Source organism: Platalea leucorodia (assembly GCF_965183815.1).
Source record: "Platalea leucorodia genome assembly, chromosome: 3".
Lineage (NCBI taxonomy): Eukaryota > Metazoa > Chordata > Aves > Pelecaniformes > Threskiornithidae > Platalea > Platalea leucorodia.
In genome coordinates, this window is record NC_138825.1 from 34648279 (window position 1) to 34670544 (window position 22266).

At 41.5% G+C, this 22266-nt stretch overlaps 1 protein-coding gene across 1 annotated transcript in view; it reads right to left on the reverse strand.

The window, feature by feature from the left end:
* The window catches only part of GLP1R (glucagon like peptide 1 receptor), a gene marked incomplete at both ends in the record, with an annotated part of 87423 nt that overhangs the window by 2380 nt on the left and 62777 nt on the right, over positions 1-22266 (reverse strand). The window contains 6 exons of the mRNA XM_082305449.1: positions 2449-2490; positions 3389-3527; positions 7780-7868; positions 8588-8657; positions 12870-12930; positions 21906-22065. Of these exons, the coding sequence (XP_082161575.1) occupies positions 2449-2490; positions 3389-3527; positions 7780-7868; positions 8588-8657; positions 12870-12930; positions 21906-22065 (561 nt within the window). The remainder of the gene's footprint in view (positions 1-2448; positions 2491-3388; positions 3528-7779; positions 7869-8587; positions 8658-12869; positions 12931-21905; positions 22066-22266) is intronic.

Here is a 22266-nt window from a genome sequence, read left to right on the forward strand (position 1 = left end):
AGAGCAGCCGATTGAGCTTAATGCAGCCAATAGGCAAGGATATTGAGAGTGTGGCAATGAATCTGGAATCTGATTACAAAAAAGTTAAACTTTGGCCAAAAAAACACCTCAACAAATCATAATGAAAGGAAAGTAGGTCTGAAATGGGATGCAATGGAGCTGGTGGGGGAGTTCAATGGATAGTCTGTATAGAGAATGAAAAGAAATGAAAATAAAAAGGGAAGATTGGGCAGTAATTAGAAAAATTCAGGAGTCCTGGAGTCAGGACAGATTCTTTAAGGTAGAAGAGAGTGAAGTGTACTTCCATTGTGATAGGAAGGAGGCAAAAAGGAGAAGCAAGACTACAGAGAATGAAACCTGAACCAGCTTAAACGAATTCTGGCAGAAAGAGGCAACATCTCTGTGGTTTAGAATATTTCTTATAGAAAGCAACACTAACTGCAGAAAAACTGGTTGTATTAAGCCCAGCCCATTTTGGAAAGAACATCGGTGATAACAGGCAATCTGCTGAGACCCTGCTGTTGGCTTCAGAGCAATATCAGAGAAAATCCAGAATCCTTCAGGTAAAATACGACTGAAATATGAACATATTTTAATTTTTTCCATAAGTAGATATTAGAAAAGGACATTAATATCACTTCTAGCTCCATTTCTACTCTTGATCTGGCACCAGGACTTGCAAAAAACTTTCATTCTGTAAGGTTAAGGAAAAAGAAAAGGAGTCAATGAGTCAAACACAAAAATAAAAATATAGACCATATTGCAAACAAGGATAGTCTTCGGGCACATATAGTCTGTCAGAAGAAAAACAGTTTCTCATTTAGTTTAGGAAAAATTTCTCGCATAGTTTAGGAAAGAAATAGAAGAGACTTGACCTAATCAAACTCTTTACATGGATTTTTTTTATGGATGCTGATGACTGGGCTTGGCAAAATCCTTCTCCCTTCTTTTAACAAGAGTTGGAACAAGCAAAATAATTCATCCTCAATTCTCTGTCAGCTTTCTGTGAAGCTGAGCATATTGTGGTTATATTTTACGAATTACATTACAAAGGCAAGAGAACTATAGCAACAAGAGATTTGGAGGATGTCTTAGAAATGTAAGTAAGTAGGCTACTTCACAGTAAGTTCCCTCAAATGAAACAAGCCTATCTGTTTCAGGGTTTATAATAAAGTTTGGGCTATGATGTAACTTTGCCCTTGTATCACATGGAGGAAATTATTGGCCATTACTCATGAGAGGCCTGGCTGCAGCTGCACAGGGGATGTATGAGTAAAGGCCAAAGTGAATCAAAAGAAATACATGATGCACCAGCAGACAGTGCTGCATTTCAGAATTAAAGTACACGTGTAAAGCTGTACAAGGGATTTGAAAAAAATACTCTCTAATTCATGCTTGAGCAAAGCCTGCTGCTACCCACCTCTCACTTCCATAAGCAGTACAATTAACAGATTCACTTAAGCAAAATCTTACCCACAGGCTACAAAAGTGAACAGTCTCCTGCAGGGCTTAATTCAGGATGCTTGCAGCTTTCTGTTGACTCCAGCCTGGCCATAATGACACAAGTAGAACATTTTTCCATTGATTCCAATTCCTTGATGAGGCCTATCTCTCAATAGGTGTTCTTGAATTACCATGTCATGTTTAAAAGTAGATTTAGCATGAGTGTAAAATGCATTGATGTGCATTAAACTTAATAATGTGCCGCCAAATTAGTAGTGTTTGCTTCTCTTGCAAACCTGGCTGCTGACTGACTGAATAATGATAATCACTTAGAAGGTAACATGAGAGATTCCTGCAATACTGAAACAGAACAATACTCTTTCCCCCAACAGGGCTGAGATTCAGCAGAAGCCATAGAAGATGGTACTTGCAATCATTTAACTCAAAGCCCTGGCTACATTTCTTCTGGGCCTGGGGGAGAGCTCACCACTCCATGAAGTTCAGTTGGAATGGGAGAGCGATGATGCCTTCAAGTAGCTGGGCCACAGCAAAACCAAATGAAACCAAACGAAACCAAACTGTATGGGCATTAACCAAAGGGACTCTCCAACCTCACCAGCCAGCTGAGCTGAGTTCTCAGAATAAAACGGGCTCTACTCGCACATTCACCAAAACAAGCAAATAAGAAGCACTACGAGACAGATTAAGAGCAGCAGCTATGATTCTTATTAAAAGAAAAGCTCCAGCAGTGCAAACTATATAATTGCAAGCAAGACAACTTGCAAGACTTCATGTCTACAAATAGCGGCCCTAAATTATACTGCCTGAATTCCTTCCAACAACATTTGTCTGAGGAGTTATCCTGTGTAGCTGTACAGAGGAGGGTCTGTAAAAAAAGTAAAAGTCCTGAACAAGGACAATTTAACAGTTCAAGATGATTTTCAATTTCCTTTTTCTATAGTGGATGCTGATAAGGCAAATTGGAACAACTAGTATCTCTCTTACCTCATTATTGATGAAACAGTACAGAATTGCAACCATCAGCCCCTGAAATCAACAAAAAACAGAACAGCAGTGAGCAGAGCAATTCCCTCACTGTGTGAAACAAACTTGCAGACGGCTAGAGGCTCCACACTGGCATGTCTCATATAAGACTGAAAGATGGAGACAATCAGTGGTCCCTGTCAGCTCTGATGGCAGAGGAGAGGTTTGACCAAACTATGTCTCAAAGCACACAGTCTTAGGTAAAAGGCCTTACTGTTTCCTTCAACCTGTTATTTTTTTCTAAAGATTCCTTTCCCCTTCTTTTTCCTTACCTGGTTTGAAGTTATAAACACTTCATAAGTGAACAATTCACCGTGATCTTAAATACAGCTCTGTGCTTGATAAACAGGGTGTGAGTGGGCGAGCAGGGAAACTAGAAGAATAATGATTCCCTTAGACAAGGAGACTCTTTTGAAATGGCCTTACCTACGGCAACAGCTGAATAAAAATCACAGTAAACCTACATCTTCCTCACATGCAGTTACAGCTGTAGGCAGGTACCTTTCACAGCACAGATTTTCCAAGGAGTATCAAAAACACTGGAGAAAGCACAAAATTTGCTTTCAGCAATGCCATTATACAATTACAGGAAATCACAGACAATTTCATTATTGCCTTGAGGTGTCCCATAGGAAGTAGATACTAATATGTGGCTAGGAATATCAGTTTATTGTGGTAAATTTAAAGACATCAAAAACAAGAGTATGTGACACTAACATCTAAGCTGGCTATTAAAAATTAGTCCTCATAGTTTCCCCTCCACTGTCATAATCCTTTAATATGCAGTGCTAAATTGAGAAATATAAAGAACAGGGAACATGCAATGAATGAGAGAGAAAGCAGGTCCTCAAACAGCAGTTAAAAAAAAATCTTATCTGCATGGGCACAGTGTGAGTGCTACCTGGAAAGAGGCAAAGGAGAGTTCAGTAAAAAGCTTCACAAAGCGCAGCATCCCTCTGGCATGCTCATCAGTAATAAAGGCAAAGATGACCTCATGGGTCCCCAGCAGCGGGATCAAAGTCAACGTAGACTTGGCCAGCCTAAGATCACAAAGAAAGAAGAAAACAATGCCACTGAGTAGGTCACTGTTGATCCCAATGATCACCGGGAGTCACTGTTTCTGCATTCTGCTTCTGACACACTGCCAACTTCAGTAAGTCACTGCACCACTTTGTGTCACAGGGTCCTCCTCCAGAGGCTGCAGAAAAAAAAAGTAATCCTCAAAATAACCTTAGTAGGTTTCAACATGTTTTAACTGCCCCTGCCACTCCACTGCAGACCACTTCATGCTGAGAGCAAAGCTCTGTATTCAGCTACTTGGCTGTATTTCACCTGGAAAATCTTCTTCCAAACTCAGGAGGAGGCCATGTGCTTTCTTGTACCTGAGATGTCTTCTTGTGTATCCTTTTCCCCATCTGTAAGTGGGAAAGATGACCAAAACCTACCTTGTCGATGGCCTGAAAGAAATAATCTATCAATAATGGAATCTTCTAAAAATATCTTGGCAAAGGGAGGAGTACCTGCTATTCCTTCCCACCTCTGTGGGAAGGTTAAATCTTCAAAACATTGTAACTAACTGTAACCACACAACACTTTGTAAAAGCAGTTAAACTCTCTTAAAGTGAGCGATGACTCCATGATTTAAACTGCAAGTTGAAAGACACAGCTAGCAAAGGGAAGAAGACAAACCAACCTGAAATAAAACATTTTTCACCTGTGAGAGAGCAATGCTCAGGGATACAACCACAGGAAAACATTCACAAGAATGGTCCTTAACTCTCTTTTGATAGACATACGTGCTAGCCACCCAACAGGATAATGAAAGATGCCCGAGCCTCACATGGGAGTTTACAGGGCTATCCTGGGCTACAGAACCTATCAACGCCTCACAACAACCTGTCTTGAGACAATTCAGTAGATACAAAAATCACTCAACTAGCAGGGCTGTCAGTACTTAGTAGATCTTGTTGTGCCCTAGGGCTGTTGGCTGCTATTCTGAATCATGTAATCATTCAGGTTGGAAGGGACCTCTGGAAGTCTCTGGTCCAACTCCAATTCACAGCAGGTTACTCAGGGCTGTGTCCAGCCAAGTTTTGAACAGCCCCTCTGGGCCCCTCTTCCAGTGTCAGACCACTCTCACTGTGAATTTTTTTCACCTCTGACACACAATTGGAATTTCTCCTGCTATAACTTGTGACCTCTGCCCCTTGTCCTTCCACTGTGCACCTCTGAAAATACTCCAATTCCATCTTCTGTATAACCACCATTACGTAGCTGAAGACTGCAATTAAATCCTTGCTTAGTCTTCTGTTCTCCAGACTGAATAAACCCAGTTTTCAGCACCTCCTTCTGTGTCACCTGGTCCAGCCCCTGAACTAGCTTGGTGCAAAACTGATGCAAGTCCCGTGGGGCTTGGAGGGACAGGACACAACGTCTTTCTTGTACTGGGGAGCCTCAACCTGGACACCAGAAGCAGTCTTTCAAGTGCTGAATGGAGGGAATCGGTCACTCCCCTTGACCTGCAGGCTATGCTCTTGCTAGTGCAGCCCCGTATGCAGTCAGCCTATGCTGTCACAAAGGCACGCTGCTGAATCGTGTTCAACCTGTTGTCCTCCAGCATCCCTGGGTCTTCTGTAAAGTTGTTTTCTCCCCAGTCAGTGCCCATCCTGTACTGCTGCACAGGGTTATTACATATCAAGTGCAAGGCTCCTGTCAGCCCATCCACTGGCCTGCCAATGTCCTTGATACACAAGGACCAAGGGATGGTGAATCAAAGTAACTATTGAAATTAAACAGTTTACACATACAGGTAAGCAGAAATGCAGATCTCCAGTGGACTTAGGCAGACCACTGCCTCAGGGGGCTTGTTTAAATGAGCAGCTTACCAGCAAGTCTTGTGATGGAGGCTCTGCTCCACCACCACCTGCCTGAGATAGAGGTAGAAGTGGGAGGCTGATGCTGAATTGGCTCTGGAGACACCGCCTGGGTAAAAAAAGGGAGTTGTATAGGTGTATAGCAATCCCCTAGCTTATTTAATGAATGCTAATTGTTCTAGATGGGATACTTGGAGAGCTCCACCTTAAACAGGAAGCTGTGCAAAGTCCTATGAAAAGGCTTCCTGTGTAATTAAGACCTCCTTAAAGAAAATCCTTTCCCTGAGCAAGGGGAGAAGTTTCTCCACAACACTCCTTCTATAGAGAAAAGGGATTTGCTGCCATACTGAACAGTGAGTTCTCTCTCTTGGTCAAATGAATGGGCAACAGGAGAGAGGGGAAGGAAAGGTTGGCCTGAGAGCAAAACACTTTTCTCCTTTCTATACACAAACATATCCAAGATAGTGACTTTCTAGGGCACCTAGACTGGTCCTTGTTTAAAATAGCGTATTCCAACATAGCAATTCTGTCTTTCCTTCACCCCAAATCTTTTCCAGTGTCTTTGAGCAGAAAAGAAGGGGGAAAAATTCTGATACAGGAATCTCTGACTACTAGCCTTGTTATTATCAGAAGCATACCAATGAACTGAACTCTTTTGGGGAAAAGACTTCCCCAAAGCTTCTGGCTATAACCACCAACCTCCAGACAGACCACCAAGACTATAATCTTCATCAGTGAAGAGGGCTCTGTTGCTGGGTAAATCCTTTTCTGATAAAGCCTTTCTGTTTACACAGCAGATTTTTGAACACGCAACATGAAGAAATGAATGAACATGTACCTCTGAGAAATGGCTCACCTGCATCAAACCTTCCTGCTGCTTGCAGAAGTCTTGAGGGCAAGGGGTTTCTCCCTTGACAGGGTAAATTTACAGTCCGACTTTTAAATGGCTTCAAGCCATCAGAACTAGAAATTCCCCCACTTCCACCACCACAAATTTTACCCTGGCAAATAAAGGTCATATATATTAAAAAAAAAAAAACAGTAGGCATGAGAGCAAAGCCTACAGCTCATTAAAATGAGTCATTTTCTCTGCTTTGAGCTCTAAACATGCATTAGAATTTCCAAAATTTCACGTGAGGTAAAGACGGTAGGTAAGATACAAGGCAACTCTCTACTCTGATGAGAATACACCAAAATACATGCTGTGTATAGCTTAGAAGGCTGCAGCATTGAAATATCCAACTTTAAACTAGCTAAGTCAACTGCCAGTAGCTGTCCAGCTACCACAACATGTAGTTCCACACTGGTTAATTCAATAGCTAACTTACTATTTGTACATTATTTTTCAGACTGCAATACAAAAGTAATCTCCAAGATGCAGAAATTAAGGATGTGACCATGAATCTTAGCAAGGTGATTAAATAACAGGAAGAATACAGGCACGGACAGGGTGAAGCCTGCAAAACAAAAATTGAACATTTATGTGATAACCCTGACATCTCTCTTGAAACACCCTATGCATTCAAGATTGAAAGTTTGTCCCAATAACAATTGACAAGAAGAACAAGGAGCAACACTCAAAATGACCCCTGTCTTGATCTTCATTGAAGTTAAAGCTTTTATTTCTATCACTCATTTTTTTTTTTTTTTTCAAATTAGGATAGGATAGAATAGGATAGGATTAGAATATTTCTGTTGGAAGGGACCTACAATGATCATCTAGTCCAACTGCCTGACCACTTCAGGGCTGACAAAAAGTTAAAGCATGTTATTAAGGGCTTTGTCCAAATGCCTTTTAAACACTGACAGGCTTGGGGCATCGACCACCTCTCTAGAAAGCCTGTGCCAGTGTCTGAGCACCCTTTTGGTAATGAAATGCTTCCTAATGCCCAGTCTAAACCTCCCCTGGTGCAGCTTTAAGCCATTCCCAGGCATCCTATCACTGGACACCCGGGAGAAGAGATCAGCACCTCCCTCTCCACTTCCCCTCCTCAGGAAGCTGTAGAGAGCAATGAGGTCGCCCTTCAGCCTCCTTTTCTCCAAACCAGACAAGCCCAAAGTCCTTAGCTGCCCCTCATAGAGCATTCCTTCCAGCCCTTCCACCAGCTTTGTTGCTCTCCTCTGGATGCATTCAAGGACCTTCACATCCAGTACTTGCATACGCTGTAAGTATTTTAAAAATATCTGCTTAATTAATATTCATCCAGTATTATGGAAGACTTATGTAAAGTGACAAACTCAAAGATCAAGCCTTCTGTTTATCTATAACACTATCTATACCAATGCGTGACACCACACCTGTGCATTACTCAAGGCCTGTGATGTTTAATCACCTTTGTCAACCCACTCCTTTCATGTACCTCCTTCTCTACCACCATTTCGATGGGCACGAAAAGTGTCAGACCACCATATGACATACCTGCATTTTATGTCAGTTTTGCACATCAGATTAGCCTGTAGTTTGGAGATGATGATGCATATAACTCTGATAAAGATCAGGAAATTTACCTGGAGAAATGAAAGAAGGATTTATATCATCATCAAGAAACACATGTGCGTCAGTGTTCAAAAAAGCTGGTTTGTGTATGCATGTGTAGGTCCCTGTGCATCCTGCTACTCTGCAGCTGCAGAATTTGCCATATAAATCTTTGCTAAAGAATTGTGCTCAAAATACATCCTCTGTGAATGCACAAGTCACCTTTGAAAACACAGGCAGTTCACTAAACAGAGCAGGGGAGCTTACCTGCATCTCTGGGGAGGGAGACACAGTAAAGGTGTGGGCTGTCCCATTCACCTTGTCCAGAGGTCTGACACAGTACTGTGGCTGCAGAACATGGTGTTTCTCCATAATGCCACACAATTTGCTGCTCTTCTGTAGCCCAGTACCTGGAATATTATCTTCTGCCTCCCTGTACTACCTGCTATAGCTTTCTGCACACAGGGGAGTTAACTGGATTGCTGCGGCATGCTGTTTTGTTATTTTGTGCTGCCACTACAACATGACAGCGTGTGGCCAAATTAAACAAACAAAATGCTAGTTGTGAATTTCACTGACAGAAACCAATTTGGTTTCATAAAATTACATTTCTGAATGAAAATGTCAATACCCTCAAAGGTTATTAGCCTTTAGACATGCACAACAGCCATGTGCACATCTGCTCTTTGTACTATATCATGTCCTGTTCTCATGGAAATCTGCCAGTTCGCTGCACATGCCCCATACTCACCCCAATGGCGATGAGAATGGGCAGTCTGATGATCAACCAATAATTCATGTTATAGTTTCTGGTCCAGCAACTAGGAAGATGGCAAAAAGAAGGAGACAAGAAGAAAAAGTTTCAGTACATTACTAAAATCTCCTGCTTTCCAATCTGTCACAGCAATGCAGATGGAAAATGATATTGAGGACTAGATACCAGGAAAGCACATCATGCTGACATGGAAACAGATGCAGTTGCTTCTTAGAAACACTGAATGCTTCGTACTATTGCAGCTATCATAATCCAACTAGATACTACTCGCCTGCCTTTCTTGCCCACTAATGGCTAGCTCTCCTCCACAATTTTCTGTGAATTATCATCAGTTAATTGTGAAGATTTACTCCATTAAAGCCAAGGTCAAATTTGTCATGTGGCTGAAAGAAGAAGGGGGGGAATCTGTTTGAGTCAGACCTTTCCTGCATGGTTCCTATCCTCCTCTTTCTGCATTATTTTTTATTACTCTTCAGTCTCCAATGTCAGGTCATTTTATTATTTAACTGTTTGTTAGTTCTTTATCCCATTACCTACCATCGTTTTTCTCATATCAATATTTAGACCAGTCATCTATTTTATTTGCCCTTATTTTCAAAAAGGACCTACTAATTTCAACCAGGAGAAAGCAGTTAAGGCAGCAAACTCCAGTTCCTTCAGTGTATATGTATAGGTTTCAGGCCCAAAGGGAGTTTTAAAAGTTATAAGCAAGTAAAATCAAAGACGGGAGCAATAGTTCCAAACTTTTGTTGCCAGCTGAGCCCTCTGCCAAGTAAGTAACATGCTGCAGGCAATATAATACTTTCTCCCCACAAGTTTTGTTTTAGCTTTTTAAATTTCTGTGTCCTCGAGTGATATTGGAGAACAATCACAAGAAAAGTGATGCCTGAAAGCCACAGTCTGGGATCACTGGTTCGAAGTGAACTTTACACTGGGGGGTTTGTGCATCTAGTTCTTTTAGATCCCACCCTGGCCACAGCCAGCCGCCCCCAGCTGTAAGACGGGCCATGTGTGTGCACAATGGCCCAGGTGTTAGGGCAGTGTTCACATGCAGCTTCACTTGTTGCTGCAGCAACAGCTTCTTAATATTTCTATGAAATAACTCCGTTAGCCTCCTGCCATATTGCTCAGCATTACTCAAAAGCAACAGTCATCAGTAAAGCCAGCAGGTTTCTGAGCTACCCAGGCTGTGAAATATAAACTATGAAACAGCACTACAGAAAACATAGATTCCTTCACAGGCAAATTTCTCTTCATCTCCAAATCTCATCTGCCAAAACATATATACGCTCAATTTTCCTTAGGGTTTCTTAACAGCCCTATGAAAACTTCACCTTGGGTGATGGTGGAGAGTAAACCCTCCCCAACCTTGTAACAGGACAGTCAACTTGAGAGAAGGTAGCAAACTGCGCAGCATGTGGTAGGGATCCATGCTACAACCACCACCCCACGTGCGCTCATGTACTAGAGAGGAAAGTGAAGCAGCTTGGCTGTGGCAATTCCCTATTCCCTTGCAGGTACTGGAAGCCTGAGAAGGGCTCAGGATTTCATCTTTCCTTTCAATTTCAGTTTAATGCATATAATGAGCATACTATTGCAACCAGCAGCTCCACAACCTACAATTCAATTGTATTTTAGATACCAGAGAAAAAATGTGTACATATTGTGCGCAGTCAGCGTACCTAAGCTGGAATCTGAGTAACAGAAGAACTTCTTAATTGGTACACGTGACTGGGAGCCAGCTTCATGGAGCCTTTAAAACTAATCTTATTTGAAGCCCTCAAGACCGGTGGGATAATAGGCATGGCTGGAAGTGGAGTTCTAATTTTCTGACTAGCTGCAGTGGAAGCAGAGGCAATTTTAAAATTTCCTGATAATGACAGAGGCTGAGAAATGATTCTTTACATTAACTCTGCTATGTTTCTGTGTGTATTAATTTGCTTCCTGCAGCACAAAGCAGTTTTAGCTACTTTTAAATTTATACAAATATGTGCAATAAAAACGCCATTACAACCCAATTAAAGTGTCACAGCTATTAAAGTGTCCAGAAAATAAAATTGATAGATCTGTACATGATTTCTTGTCCTTTTGTGCTTTCTGGGATTGCCACACTGATAAATACACCAACATCTATTGTGTTTGGGAACTATCCCTGCAGTTTGCTCAGCACCACTCAGAAGATGCTTGGCAACTAATAGCCTCAGCTGCGAATGGAGAATTGGTCCAGTGAAACAAATGCTACTGGGAAGTTTCTGCCTTTGCTTACCAATCTAGGATTCTTTTTCTAAAAATGAAAAAGCTGAATTTTCACCTTGAAGAGGTACAGCTGAATGGCTCCATTTTTTAAAAAGATCGTAGGCTGATTGTCTTGCTCCCATAATTAATTGCACATAGGAACAAATATGTGTAAGTATCAGCTCTTGAGGCACAGTCTAACAACTAAGAAGCACAGCTTACCTTTCATTTTATTTGTAATCTAGACAAAGTCTTTTCCAATATCTCACTTTTTAAAACAGCAACTGCTTTCTAAAGGAGTTTACACTTGCATACTTAAGGAAAGAAGGACCTAGTCTGCAAGTAAGTCTTGCAGGCTTCAGTCCTTCATTCAAACGGCTACATTCACAGGACTGCCTCAAATTCCCAGCCCTGACCACATTTACTTCCAGTTATTCCTCATTGCCAGAGCAGTAGTTAAGTCACAAATGAAATTTACAGCCCGCTGCACACCCAGGGTGACAGCACTATGGCAAACAGCATGAAAGATATCCCTGCTCCAGCAAATGCCTGCCCAAGGCACAGAAATCTTGCCTTTCAGAGAAGCTGCTGCACGTGGTTATTTATTGCTGTATTTTACAAATATTTATACAAGATTTAGAAAATTCAATAAGGTGCAAAATTGCCCCTTTTAAGGTCCGCTGAAGGCAGTGAGTGACAGTTTTCCTTAATAGAAAACATAAATCAGCTCTGAGCACCGCATAATGTAGGAGGCTCAGCATGAGCACTTTGAATACATTTTCTACATCGATGGGAAGATATGCCCATGGAACATTGCCTGTTCAGAGGCCGCATGTTCTCTGTACCTATTCTGATAATTTCAACAAAACTTGCAATACATCAGTACAGCCACAATCTCGCTACAGAATATGATCAAGTGAGCCTTGAAAAGGAAAGTCAGAAAATCCTAGCATTGCTTAAGCCAGAAAAGGTGGCTTTGACTGAAGTGGTTCAGTACTATGAAAGACACTTAAAAAAAGCCGGTTCTTAATACTTATGAACACCAGAAAAAAGTCTGGGGGTGGCTCTGACTACCCTGAATTTTCACATTGCAGCATCTCTCCAGCAAGGATTGTGGTTGGGGTGGGGGGGCTGAGGAGGAGAAAAAAGGAAAAAGGACCCTCTGCAAAAGTGCTGGCTGGGTTGTTTGGAAACTAAGTAAGAGAAAGACTCAATAAATAGTACATTTAGAATAAAAAGGAAATAGCATACAGTTATTTATTTCATTACAAAGAAAGCTACCCAAATATTTCCAGGCAGTCACTGTCGCTAAGAAGAGGAAGCTACTTTCCTCCCTTTTGTGTTTTTTTTTTGTTTGTTTGCTTGTTTGTTATGTTTGTTTTTTAAAAAAACTATAACGCTATTTAGCACATAAAGCATATATAAAGGCAATTTTTCAGAACAGCCACTATGGTAAAAGTGGATGAAAAGTATTTTGTGTTTTGCAGCAGTCTTGTGTGTGGTATAGGTGACTTCAGCAAGACTAATGTAAGCAGACAGAGAATGTACCTTTATTTTAAGAAGATCTAAATAACGGAAGCTTAAACAAGAACAGGCAATCACATCTCTGCTGCTAGGCATAAGCTAACCACTACAAATCGCAGGCAGAATCCTGTGGGAGGTTTTTGCCTTCCTCTGAAGCATGACTGTAAAGGCTACTGCCAAAGGCACAGTATCAGGAGTGGTCTTGGTTGGGTATGGTGACTTCTACTGTTGATACTGTAACTACAGAAAAACAAAACATACCTTTCCTTGACCTGCAAAAGGATAGATTCATTCAGACATGCAGAAAATTCTGATCAGAAAGAAACATATGCTCCTTTCTGAAATGTTATGCAAGACCTTCAGACAAAACAGAAGCAATTATGTGAGGTTTCAGCACATTGCCAAAGCAAACCACACTGAACAGAAAGCAAACAATGACCTGCCAGTGCACAGATACAGCACAAATGAGATTAGCTAGAAAAATCAGAACTAAACCAACCCCTCATCTTCATAAAGGTACTTGACAGTTCCCCAGAGGATAACAAACACCATTGGCACACCTGGGAAGAGAGGAGACAAGGTTGACACTGACATTAAGAGACAGAGAAAAGCAGAGAGAAGGACAAACCCCCCACATAATGATGAGCAACATAATTAACTGGTGGCAGGGTTGCAGCTCCTACCCAGCATGGATGGCTGTCAATTGCAGGAGGAGGAATCTAACCTGCAAGTAACTAATACATGTGACTCATTTTGCCTGGGTCCCCATCTCGCTCCTAACAGGCATGAAAAATGAACAACAACAGACCATCACCCCCTTACACAGCATACACCAGCTTTTCCATGGAAAGTTTCACAGAGGGGCCAAGGGAACGAAATTTCTGGAAGCTCTGCTAGCCTTTATATTCATGCTAGAGAGAAGCGCAGTGCGCTCTGACCCAAACTTTTGCGTCCACATTTCTGCCTGTGGGTCAGCTACACTGTACTCGGGCAGCACCAAGCTCAGGCTGTCTGCTGGCATTAGGGCTGGAGCACACTCAGCCCCACGTACCCCTGATAGCAAAGGGGAGTGTGGGCACACGACACGTAACAAGTGTGGTCAGGCCTCCCCCACAGAAAAGTCCCAAGTTTGGGCTGCAGTACTGGCATGGACTTGAGTGGCTGCAGCAAAGACAGCAGATGCATCTGGTCTTGAGAAGAGGCTTGGTCCTACACCTACCTGACAGTGCATGTGCTACGGTTGGTCAGTTTATCTGGAGTGTAAAGGGAAGAGAGAAAAGCCAAATAAGCTGGCAGTCATTACATGCTTTACAATGTCAAAGGCTCTCAATTTCTTTCATTTATGAAATACCTAGGTCTTGAAAAAGAATTTTAAAGTGCATCTACCAACCAATGCTCAGTAGAAGGAATGCCAAAAAGGCCCACAAGGAAGGAGACCAGGTTGAGACTCAACAAGCAAGGTGAGGAATTTCTGCCTAAGGATAGATCAAGATGGTCTCATTCCTCTGTGTAACTCCTTGGACAGCATCCAATGCTGTATGTACATTGTATAGAAAGGGCAAGGTTTAATGTGCTTTGTTATTGCATTCTTAAGAATCAATATGGTAAGGGACCATAAGAACATCAGTGTGCAGTAGTAAGCATTGCACAGGGCAAATACACAGTTCCTGACAGCAGGAGCCACAGGGAAACTGGTGATCTCTTGCAGTCTGAAAAACTAAACCGGTATCTGTAGTGCGTATTATCGGTAAAAACCTTCTCTCTCGTTGTACTGTATTCTTTCTCTACTATCAGAACAGCTAAATACTACAGATGCAAAAGACCAATTATTCTCCTTAATCAGTTTAAAAAAAAAAAAAAGAGAATAAAGAGCAGCAAGAAAAAAACCCCAATAATCAGAATAACAGCAAAGAGAATGAATTGAGTAGAGATTATTAAGGCAAGCAGTTAAATGTGTTCCATGGATGCACCCGATACTGAGAGTACACGATATTTTGGGAGCAAAGTTACTGAGAACCCCGTGCTGCTTTGATAGTAGCATAAGAGATTAAGAACAGGCTCATTGCAAATCACTTCCAAACACAAATGAGCCTTTGATTCATAGAAACTAATTATAGTTTCAATTATTCTTGACTTTGCTGAGAATTAAGACACCTTAATATGAAACTTACAGGATAAGACATGAACACCGAGAGCACAAAGGCTGTATGTCAGTGGAGGGAACTGATATATCGAGTGATAATGATAATGATTTGTGGATATCTCCATCTTCTGGATACATCAGAAATCTCTCTGTGTTTAATCGCATTACTTGACATTTGAATTGAGAATCCGTTATTAATATTATATTTCAAAAGAGCTTAGCTAGACAGAGGCTGGTATTATTGAACTGCATCAGCATCCTGCTATGAAAATATTATACAAATTAATAGGCAGTGCGTACAAGGTGGCTTGTTCAACATCCTCTGCCCATTCCCACTTGTGATGCAGGCCCCTGGTGCCTTAGTGTTGCAACACCATCAGTCACATTATTTTCCTTGCTAGCAATACATTTTAATCTGAGATGCCAAGGCTCAACAGTGCAATACATATGTGTAAGCTTTGAGTATCAGTGCAAATTCTACATGGCTACCACCTGACATCTACCAAATTCACAAAGTCTTGTCCTAAGAAATGGGTGGCTCTGAAAACTGTCTAGGACACACTCTCAGCAGATGGGAATGCATCCGGTTTTCCAAAGCCCTAGTCAAGATCTAAAGAGAAGACTGCCCCAAGAATATTCCCTAATCCACCTCAAGTCTGTAGAAGTCATTCACAACAGCAAAAGAGCAAGTGTGCAGCATCTCTGCAATAATTGCAGTTTGCAAGGATCACTGAGGCTCTCCATAGATTAATTTACAATCTTGATACCTAATTAACCTGCATCAACTGGCACAAATGCAGATATTATTCTGGATACTTCACTCAGTCAAGAGCAATTTGGTTAGCTTGAGCAGGCAGTGGAAGCAAACTGTATACAGCTCCTTGAATAAACTCTACAGATGACTATTGTTCATTAACAGAATCAGTGTTGTATTCCAGTCCTGGGCTCCCAACATACAGCTCTTTTGGTGCATTTGAATTTCAGTCCTACACCTCTTCCTCTTGCTGTTGCTGTTCAAAGAATACCCAATATCCAAGAAAAAGCTGCATCCGTTTATAGGATGCACTTATTTAAGATATAAGCTGAACTCTTTCTGGTTTTGCTTTTTGTCATACAGAAAGCTCTTAAGATTGATCTTTTCCCAGATTAACTGTCTACAGAAAGGTCTCTGAATTCTGGAAATGGTAACGTCTACTTTTATCTGTACTTCATCACTGCTGAAGATGCCAGAAACTGCAACAGCCTGCTCATAATAGCCTCTGCCACGTTAATTCTTGATAACTGACCAAAAGTCTTTGAATAGTACATGGTGATTACAAAATCTGCCAAGTGTACTAGGAAATAAGCATACTGATAGCTCAGCTAATAAAGTTCAACTTCAAATGACAGGGGATAGGACATCTGAATTATAGGCTGCAATAATAGTATATATGTTATAGATGATGAGAAAGTAATGGAAATACCAAATCATCATCTTAATACCCCACTGCATAAATAAGCAGCATGACCTACCTATTTACACTCTAGCTTACATATTCTACACCTGGCCAGCTGTTGCATAGTAATAAAAAAAATTGGAAAACCAGGCATTATCCAGAATAATATTAGGATGGGGTAGGTAAGAGAAGAAAACCGAGAAATTCTGCACAGGAACCACCATTTGGTTGATATTTTCACAATGGTTCACTGTCCCTAATGAGCAGAGAGGAGAGCAATTCGTGGAGCTCCTAATGGAAGCTACCATGTCCTGGTAACAGCATGTAGAAATCAGCCTCTCCATTTAATGGGTCCCTTCGGCTGGGGCTGCACGGCTAGAAGGCGCGTCCCCTGGGTGGTGGATAGGGGATCCCTCTCTGGAGGGTGCACCGGATAAAATTGAAGAAGGTGCCGCGAACCAACGCAGCCTAAGGGAAGGACACCCTGACAGAAAAACCACTGGTCCTCCAAGTCATGGGGGTTGGGCAGGAGGCCAACTACCTCCTCCCAGAAAAAAAAAAATAAAAAGTTGCAGAAACAACGAGCATCAGAAATGGTGGGGATGGAAAAAACCAGTAATGAAGTGAGGAGAAGGAGATGGAACTGGATCGGTCATGTCCTGAGGAAAAAACCAACAGAAGACTGCGCTGTGGCCGTTGGGTGGACTCCAGAGGGAAGAAGAAAGCGGGGTCGTCCAAAAATGATCTGGCGTCGGATGGTGGAGGTTGAGAGGAATGGTACAGGCTGGAACTCTTGGGCATGGCACGCAGCCGCAGACCGATCAAAGCGGAAGAACGATGCTCACACCTTGTGTGCCTCCTGGCACTGAGAGAATTCAGATCAGATTTAATGGGTCCAAGACATTTTGGTAACAGAACAGAAAAGTTCAGGCTGGTTCTGGAGTTCACTGAGTAGCAGTTACCGTGAAAGATGTCACCAGGTGGTGCTATTCCATACCGCCTTTCCTTCTTTCCCTTACCTCGATGAGCAAGCAAGTTTTCATTCTTACAAACGCAATATTTCTAGCTTTGCGTTGTATGTAAAGGCAGTTTCAGGGGAGAAAGAGGCTCCCCTCATCCTCCCGTGCTGATTAGAGATTCTTCCTGAATTAGATTTGTCTCTGTAGGACCAGAGCACTGCCACCCTGCCAAGACCCTTAAATAAGGACGTATTCTGAATACAGCATTTTAGGACTGATGAGTTTGTGTGTAAGCTCATATTTCAGATGTAACCTGACATCACTGGTTTCCACATGGTGAGAAGTTCAACCTCCAAGACAATCAGGCATGCAACCTGGAAGGACACTACTGATGTCAGAAGAACTCCAATCCTCCTTTTTCTCATCCAGGATGGTCTAACTTGATCAAGTGCTTGATATATGAATGCAAGTAGGTGATGAGGAACTGAAAGAAGTGATAAATAAATATGACTAGATGTAGGAAGAGTAAGAGCATTGAAGATGTGAGAAGAAAAGATGAAATGTTTTTCTTTCTAAAAAAGGAAAAGCATGAAAGAGTTTAATCCAGAAGACAAAAAGTGAAGGGAATTAAGAACAACTCCTGACAGATGCATTTCCTACAGTGATCAGTCTGGACACAAAACCCATTTTCACATCCTTGTCTGAAACACAGTTTTCATTTGAAAACAGACAAGAAGTAGTTGGTGCAATGAATGCATCCTGCTGCTACACTGAGTTCATACCGGGCTTCAGAAGGAAGGTTTCTTCCTGGCTCTGTTCCAGTCAGATCTTCCTTGCAAGGAGAATGTAGATTTTGACACCTTAGCCAGGCTTCCTGCCTTTAATAGCTTCATTCCCTCAAAGTATTCTTCCTTAGAGCAAGTTTGGATTGCCAAAGCTTTGAAGGGGATTATTTATTTTTTATGGCAGTTTCCCTGCTGCAAGTGCAGCTGGGTGTAAAATTGCCATAGAAGCTCAGAGAATGTTTAGCTTTTTATTAACATTTTCTTCTTAGCCTTTAGTGCTAAAAATTGTCTTCTGTCATTCTTCCTGCCTGGATGTCACACACAGTCACTGTGGGATGTTGCTGTTGTTTCCCCATTCCTCCCTCCTCCCCGCTTTTGAATGTGAACAGGTCCTTTTTCCACTAAAAGCTGCTGGGAAGATGCATACAGCAGTGTTACAATATAAACTGCTCTTCTCCAGAGACTACTTTGTACAGCACTGACACAGCTGCTTGAAGTCAATGTCAAGCTCAGCAACAACGAACACTGCGTTGGTGTCCTGGACACCCTGATTAAGAGCAGTCTGCACATCCTGAGAAACAAACAAACCAAAAAAGTAATCATCGTGATCTCCGTAGTTAAGTTGTTTTCTTTCCCCTCTTCTTCTGCACACGTTTTGTTCTCTCTAGAGGGCAAGATCCATGGGCAAGGATTTCTCTTATGCCAGAGGAAGGAAGCACCAGGTACCAGCAATGTATTGCAACAGATTTTTTTTTTTTCTGCAAGCGATAATGACTATCTGAATCAACATCCTGTTTAGCTGCTGTTGTGCTGACCTCCAGACTGAAGGGAACAACTCATCCACCTGCTCTGCCATTAGCCTATTAAGACTTTTGTTTGTTGATGCTGTTAGTGTTTCTGCTTCCCCCCCCCCCCCCCCCCCATCAGCTTTGAAAATGGCATAAACCATTGTTTTTGCAGTAAGATATGTGGAACTCGGGGTTGACACAAATGTATGAAAGTCTGCTTTTACAAAGAAAAAGAAGACCTAAGCAAGACATTTTCCACATTAAATGAAATAGGAAAAATTTAACACTGCCATCTTAAAGCCTAGTACAGCATGAAATCTTGGCAAGAAACAGGCCATTACAGGAATACAGTGACCTCGCAAGTAATCAGGAAGGTTTATAGAATCCTATCAATATACAGGATGTCGATATAAATGACTCCCAACTTGTAAAACTACATTAGTTTCTTTAGTTCTACCAAGATTTTATAACTTTTCTAGCTTTTGCGAAGTACAATAACATGAGATAAACATTTTTTTCCCCTTATAAAACACTTCAACAGCAAAGAATAATTACTCACTTGAACTGATACTAAATGGACTACCGTCTAATAACATTAAGAACTGACCTGCAATTATCATACAGCAAACACATATTTGGAAAATATTTATTAATTTTTCTTTACACTCCTCACTGTCTGCTAACTGTTCCTAGGAAAACACAGACTAAGTATGGTATCTTTTACATGTTTCTATTTGAAAAGCAGGTTTACCCTTTCCATGTTTTGAATTGAGATGAAATGATCATGTTAGACATAAAATGGGAGAAGTACTTTATTTACACAATTATGTGGACTTTTTCCCCTGTTATAACATAATGTAGCACTATTTAAGATAGCAGTTTAAAGGCTTGGAGAGAAATAGGTATTGGGACATTTCTACCTATTTGAAAGCTGGCCCTTACATTACAGTTTTCCTTGGGATTACCCGCGGAAATAATTTGCTCTAGTTTCTTGTTTGTTCTGAGACCTGCTGTTCCTCGAAAGAAGTACAACAGGGCAAACATCATGCCCAAGAGTATGTGCAAACACTCAGGTGGACAAAAACCTTGAGGAGGATACACAGTTTTATTCATATGTACATTTGAGAGAAGTACAAGCGCAAACATATGTGATCACATGGGAGATTGCAGAAGCTATTCAGACAGCAAAAACAATACCATATGGTCTGTGAGTGATCACAAAGTTCAGTTATAATTAGAAGAAATAACAACATGAAATGACTAACATCCACTTAGTTTGTGAACAATACATACATGAAATTTTAAAAGAAATATTCATCAAATGATGAGTAATGAACAAATTAAAAAATTATCCTGTGAGAGGACAATTCATTAACAGAACAAAGGGTCAGGCTATCAAATCAGCTCTGACAATCAAATAGGTATTTATTTTTTGATCCAGCTTTATTTTTACAGTTGATAAACTATTTCAAAGAGCAGGACTCTCTCAGCATAAACAGGAACCTACTGGCTGTCCGAAGTCTCGGCATTGTGCTGAGAGGCATCATGCTGCTCAAAAAAACCCCCAAAAAATCTTTTGAGCATTGCATACAGCAGAAAGGCACCTGGTGAGGGACCTGAACAACCAAAAAATGGAATCACCAGTGGAGAAGCAAGAGCGGAAAAAATCTTCATCTCTTTCCACTTGTTAGAGACAAAACTTATCTGGTGTAACTAATCTGGGAGCACTGAAATAGCAGATGCTTCTGCATTTGAAGATGGAGAATCATTGGCAAGGTTTGCACATGCAGCCATGGCTGGAATAGCAAGAAACCATACAGATGAGGATTGAATGGCATGGGCAGAACTTTTCTAGGAAGCTTGGATGAAACCCATATATCCAGTGCCAAGTTTGGCATTGCCACTCATTTCCACAAACTCATCCAGAAATTCAATATACAGTAGCAAAACTTCCATCGTAAATGAAGAACAAAAACAAAATAGCGTCTTCTGTTTCTGCCTTCTGCTTTTGCAAGGGACAAACTCTAACTAGAAGTGACTCAGATCAAAACCATCCTATCCCTTAGTTATAAAATAACACAATACCCTCAGAATTCGGCTAGATATAATTTTGCTCTAATTCCTTTTCCATTTCCTCTCATGACCTCAGTCAGTGCTTCAGGATAACTCCCCCATCCCTTTTTTTTTTTTTTTAATTGAGGGTATGGCTATTCATAAAATATGATTAAAACATACACAGTTCAAATGTTATACAAGATGCTGTTGCTTTTGCTGCATGTCCTATATAAAGCAATAATGGAAGATATAGAACGTTTTAACTAAAACTCTCCAGCAGGAAACTGCTATTACTTGCATTTATTTATTCCCAACAATGTGCCGGAAAGCCTTTGCTCCTCATACATCACTGTTCAGTAGAAGTGGGTAATTCACAGTAAGCCATTTATATGCATTTTGCCAGTGAACTAATTTGCTAGAATATTCACAGTTGGCAAATTCATAGAGAGAGAAGGACAGACAAAGCAATTTAAATGTTCAAACTAGTATCTGTGATAGCACTTGCTGTATTTACTTGGATTTACTTTCAGCTTTCCAAAAGTCACCCGATTTCCACCAAAAGGGGAGGAGGGAGAGGAGGAAGGGAGAGAACGCAATAAAAACACACAAGAGATCATTCCGAAGATAAAATTAATCCTGAAGAGTAATATATTTTCAGGCTAACTGGACAATGAAAGAATCAAAGCTTTAGCATTTCTACAGGGGGTAACTCTGGCTCAACCAATTGATTTCAAGGCATCGCAGCCTTTAATCTCAAGCACCCACATGCCCATGGCACGTGTGCCCTGACCACTCTCTTGCCCAACAATCATCACTTGACCCGCTCTGCCCACATAACCAACCTGACAACTCCCTGTTAGCAGTCCCGTGTTGTCAGCCCCTTTGCATCCCCCTAGCTCACGCTGCTACCATTTCTCTACTGTTATCCTTGACCAGATACAAGGCATCATTGCTATTTTGCACCACAAGTAGTTAACGCATCTTTGAACGTAATGGGAAACTTTCAGGAGATGAAGCAGGGCAGTCCAGGAAAGTCGCATTCACCTGGAATCACTCACACATCTTTTGTATTGGGAAGCTCATGTCTTGCAGGAAAAGTACCATGTGCCTGCCACTAGTTTAGGGAGTTTCTGCAGTGTCACACAACCCCTCTGCTATGAATCCACAGCCTCTGCGCTGCAAGCATCCAGGAGCTGTGCTGGCCCAGCACCCTCCAGCTCAAACAAGATAAGGGATCAAGAACAAAAAGGCAATGGAGAGTGCAGGACTTGAACTGGGCAGCACTGCAATAGACACGCAAGGTTTTTTCCCGTTATACCATCTGTTGGTGCATGCAGCCACGGGTGGACATATGGAAAGATGAACTTACCCCAGCCAATGCAGAGATAAAGCCGAAAAATTCTCTGCTCAGAAAAGACTGAAAGTACCAGCAGCGTGTACAGGTACATGCCTTCCACCAGCAACCAGTAGTAGTTTGCAGCCACACAATACTGCATCATCACAAAGACCAAGCGGCAGCTGAGCGATTCCTGTGACAGAAGAAAGCACAGCCCAAATGAATGCAACAGGGGCTGAGAAAAAAAGGATACTAACCCAAAAGACTGGTTCTCTCTCCTACTCTTACTTACTCCTCAAAACAATGCTTGCTAAATTAATCACATTCGAGTACTGAAAGGACAGAAGCCAGTAATACATGCTATGCACAGCAGACAGATGCTTTCAACAACGTT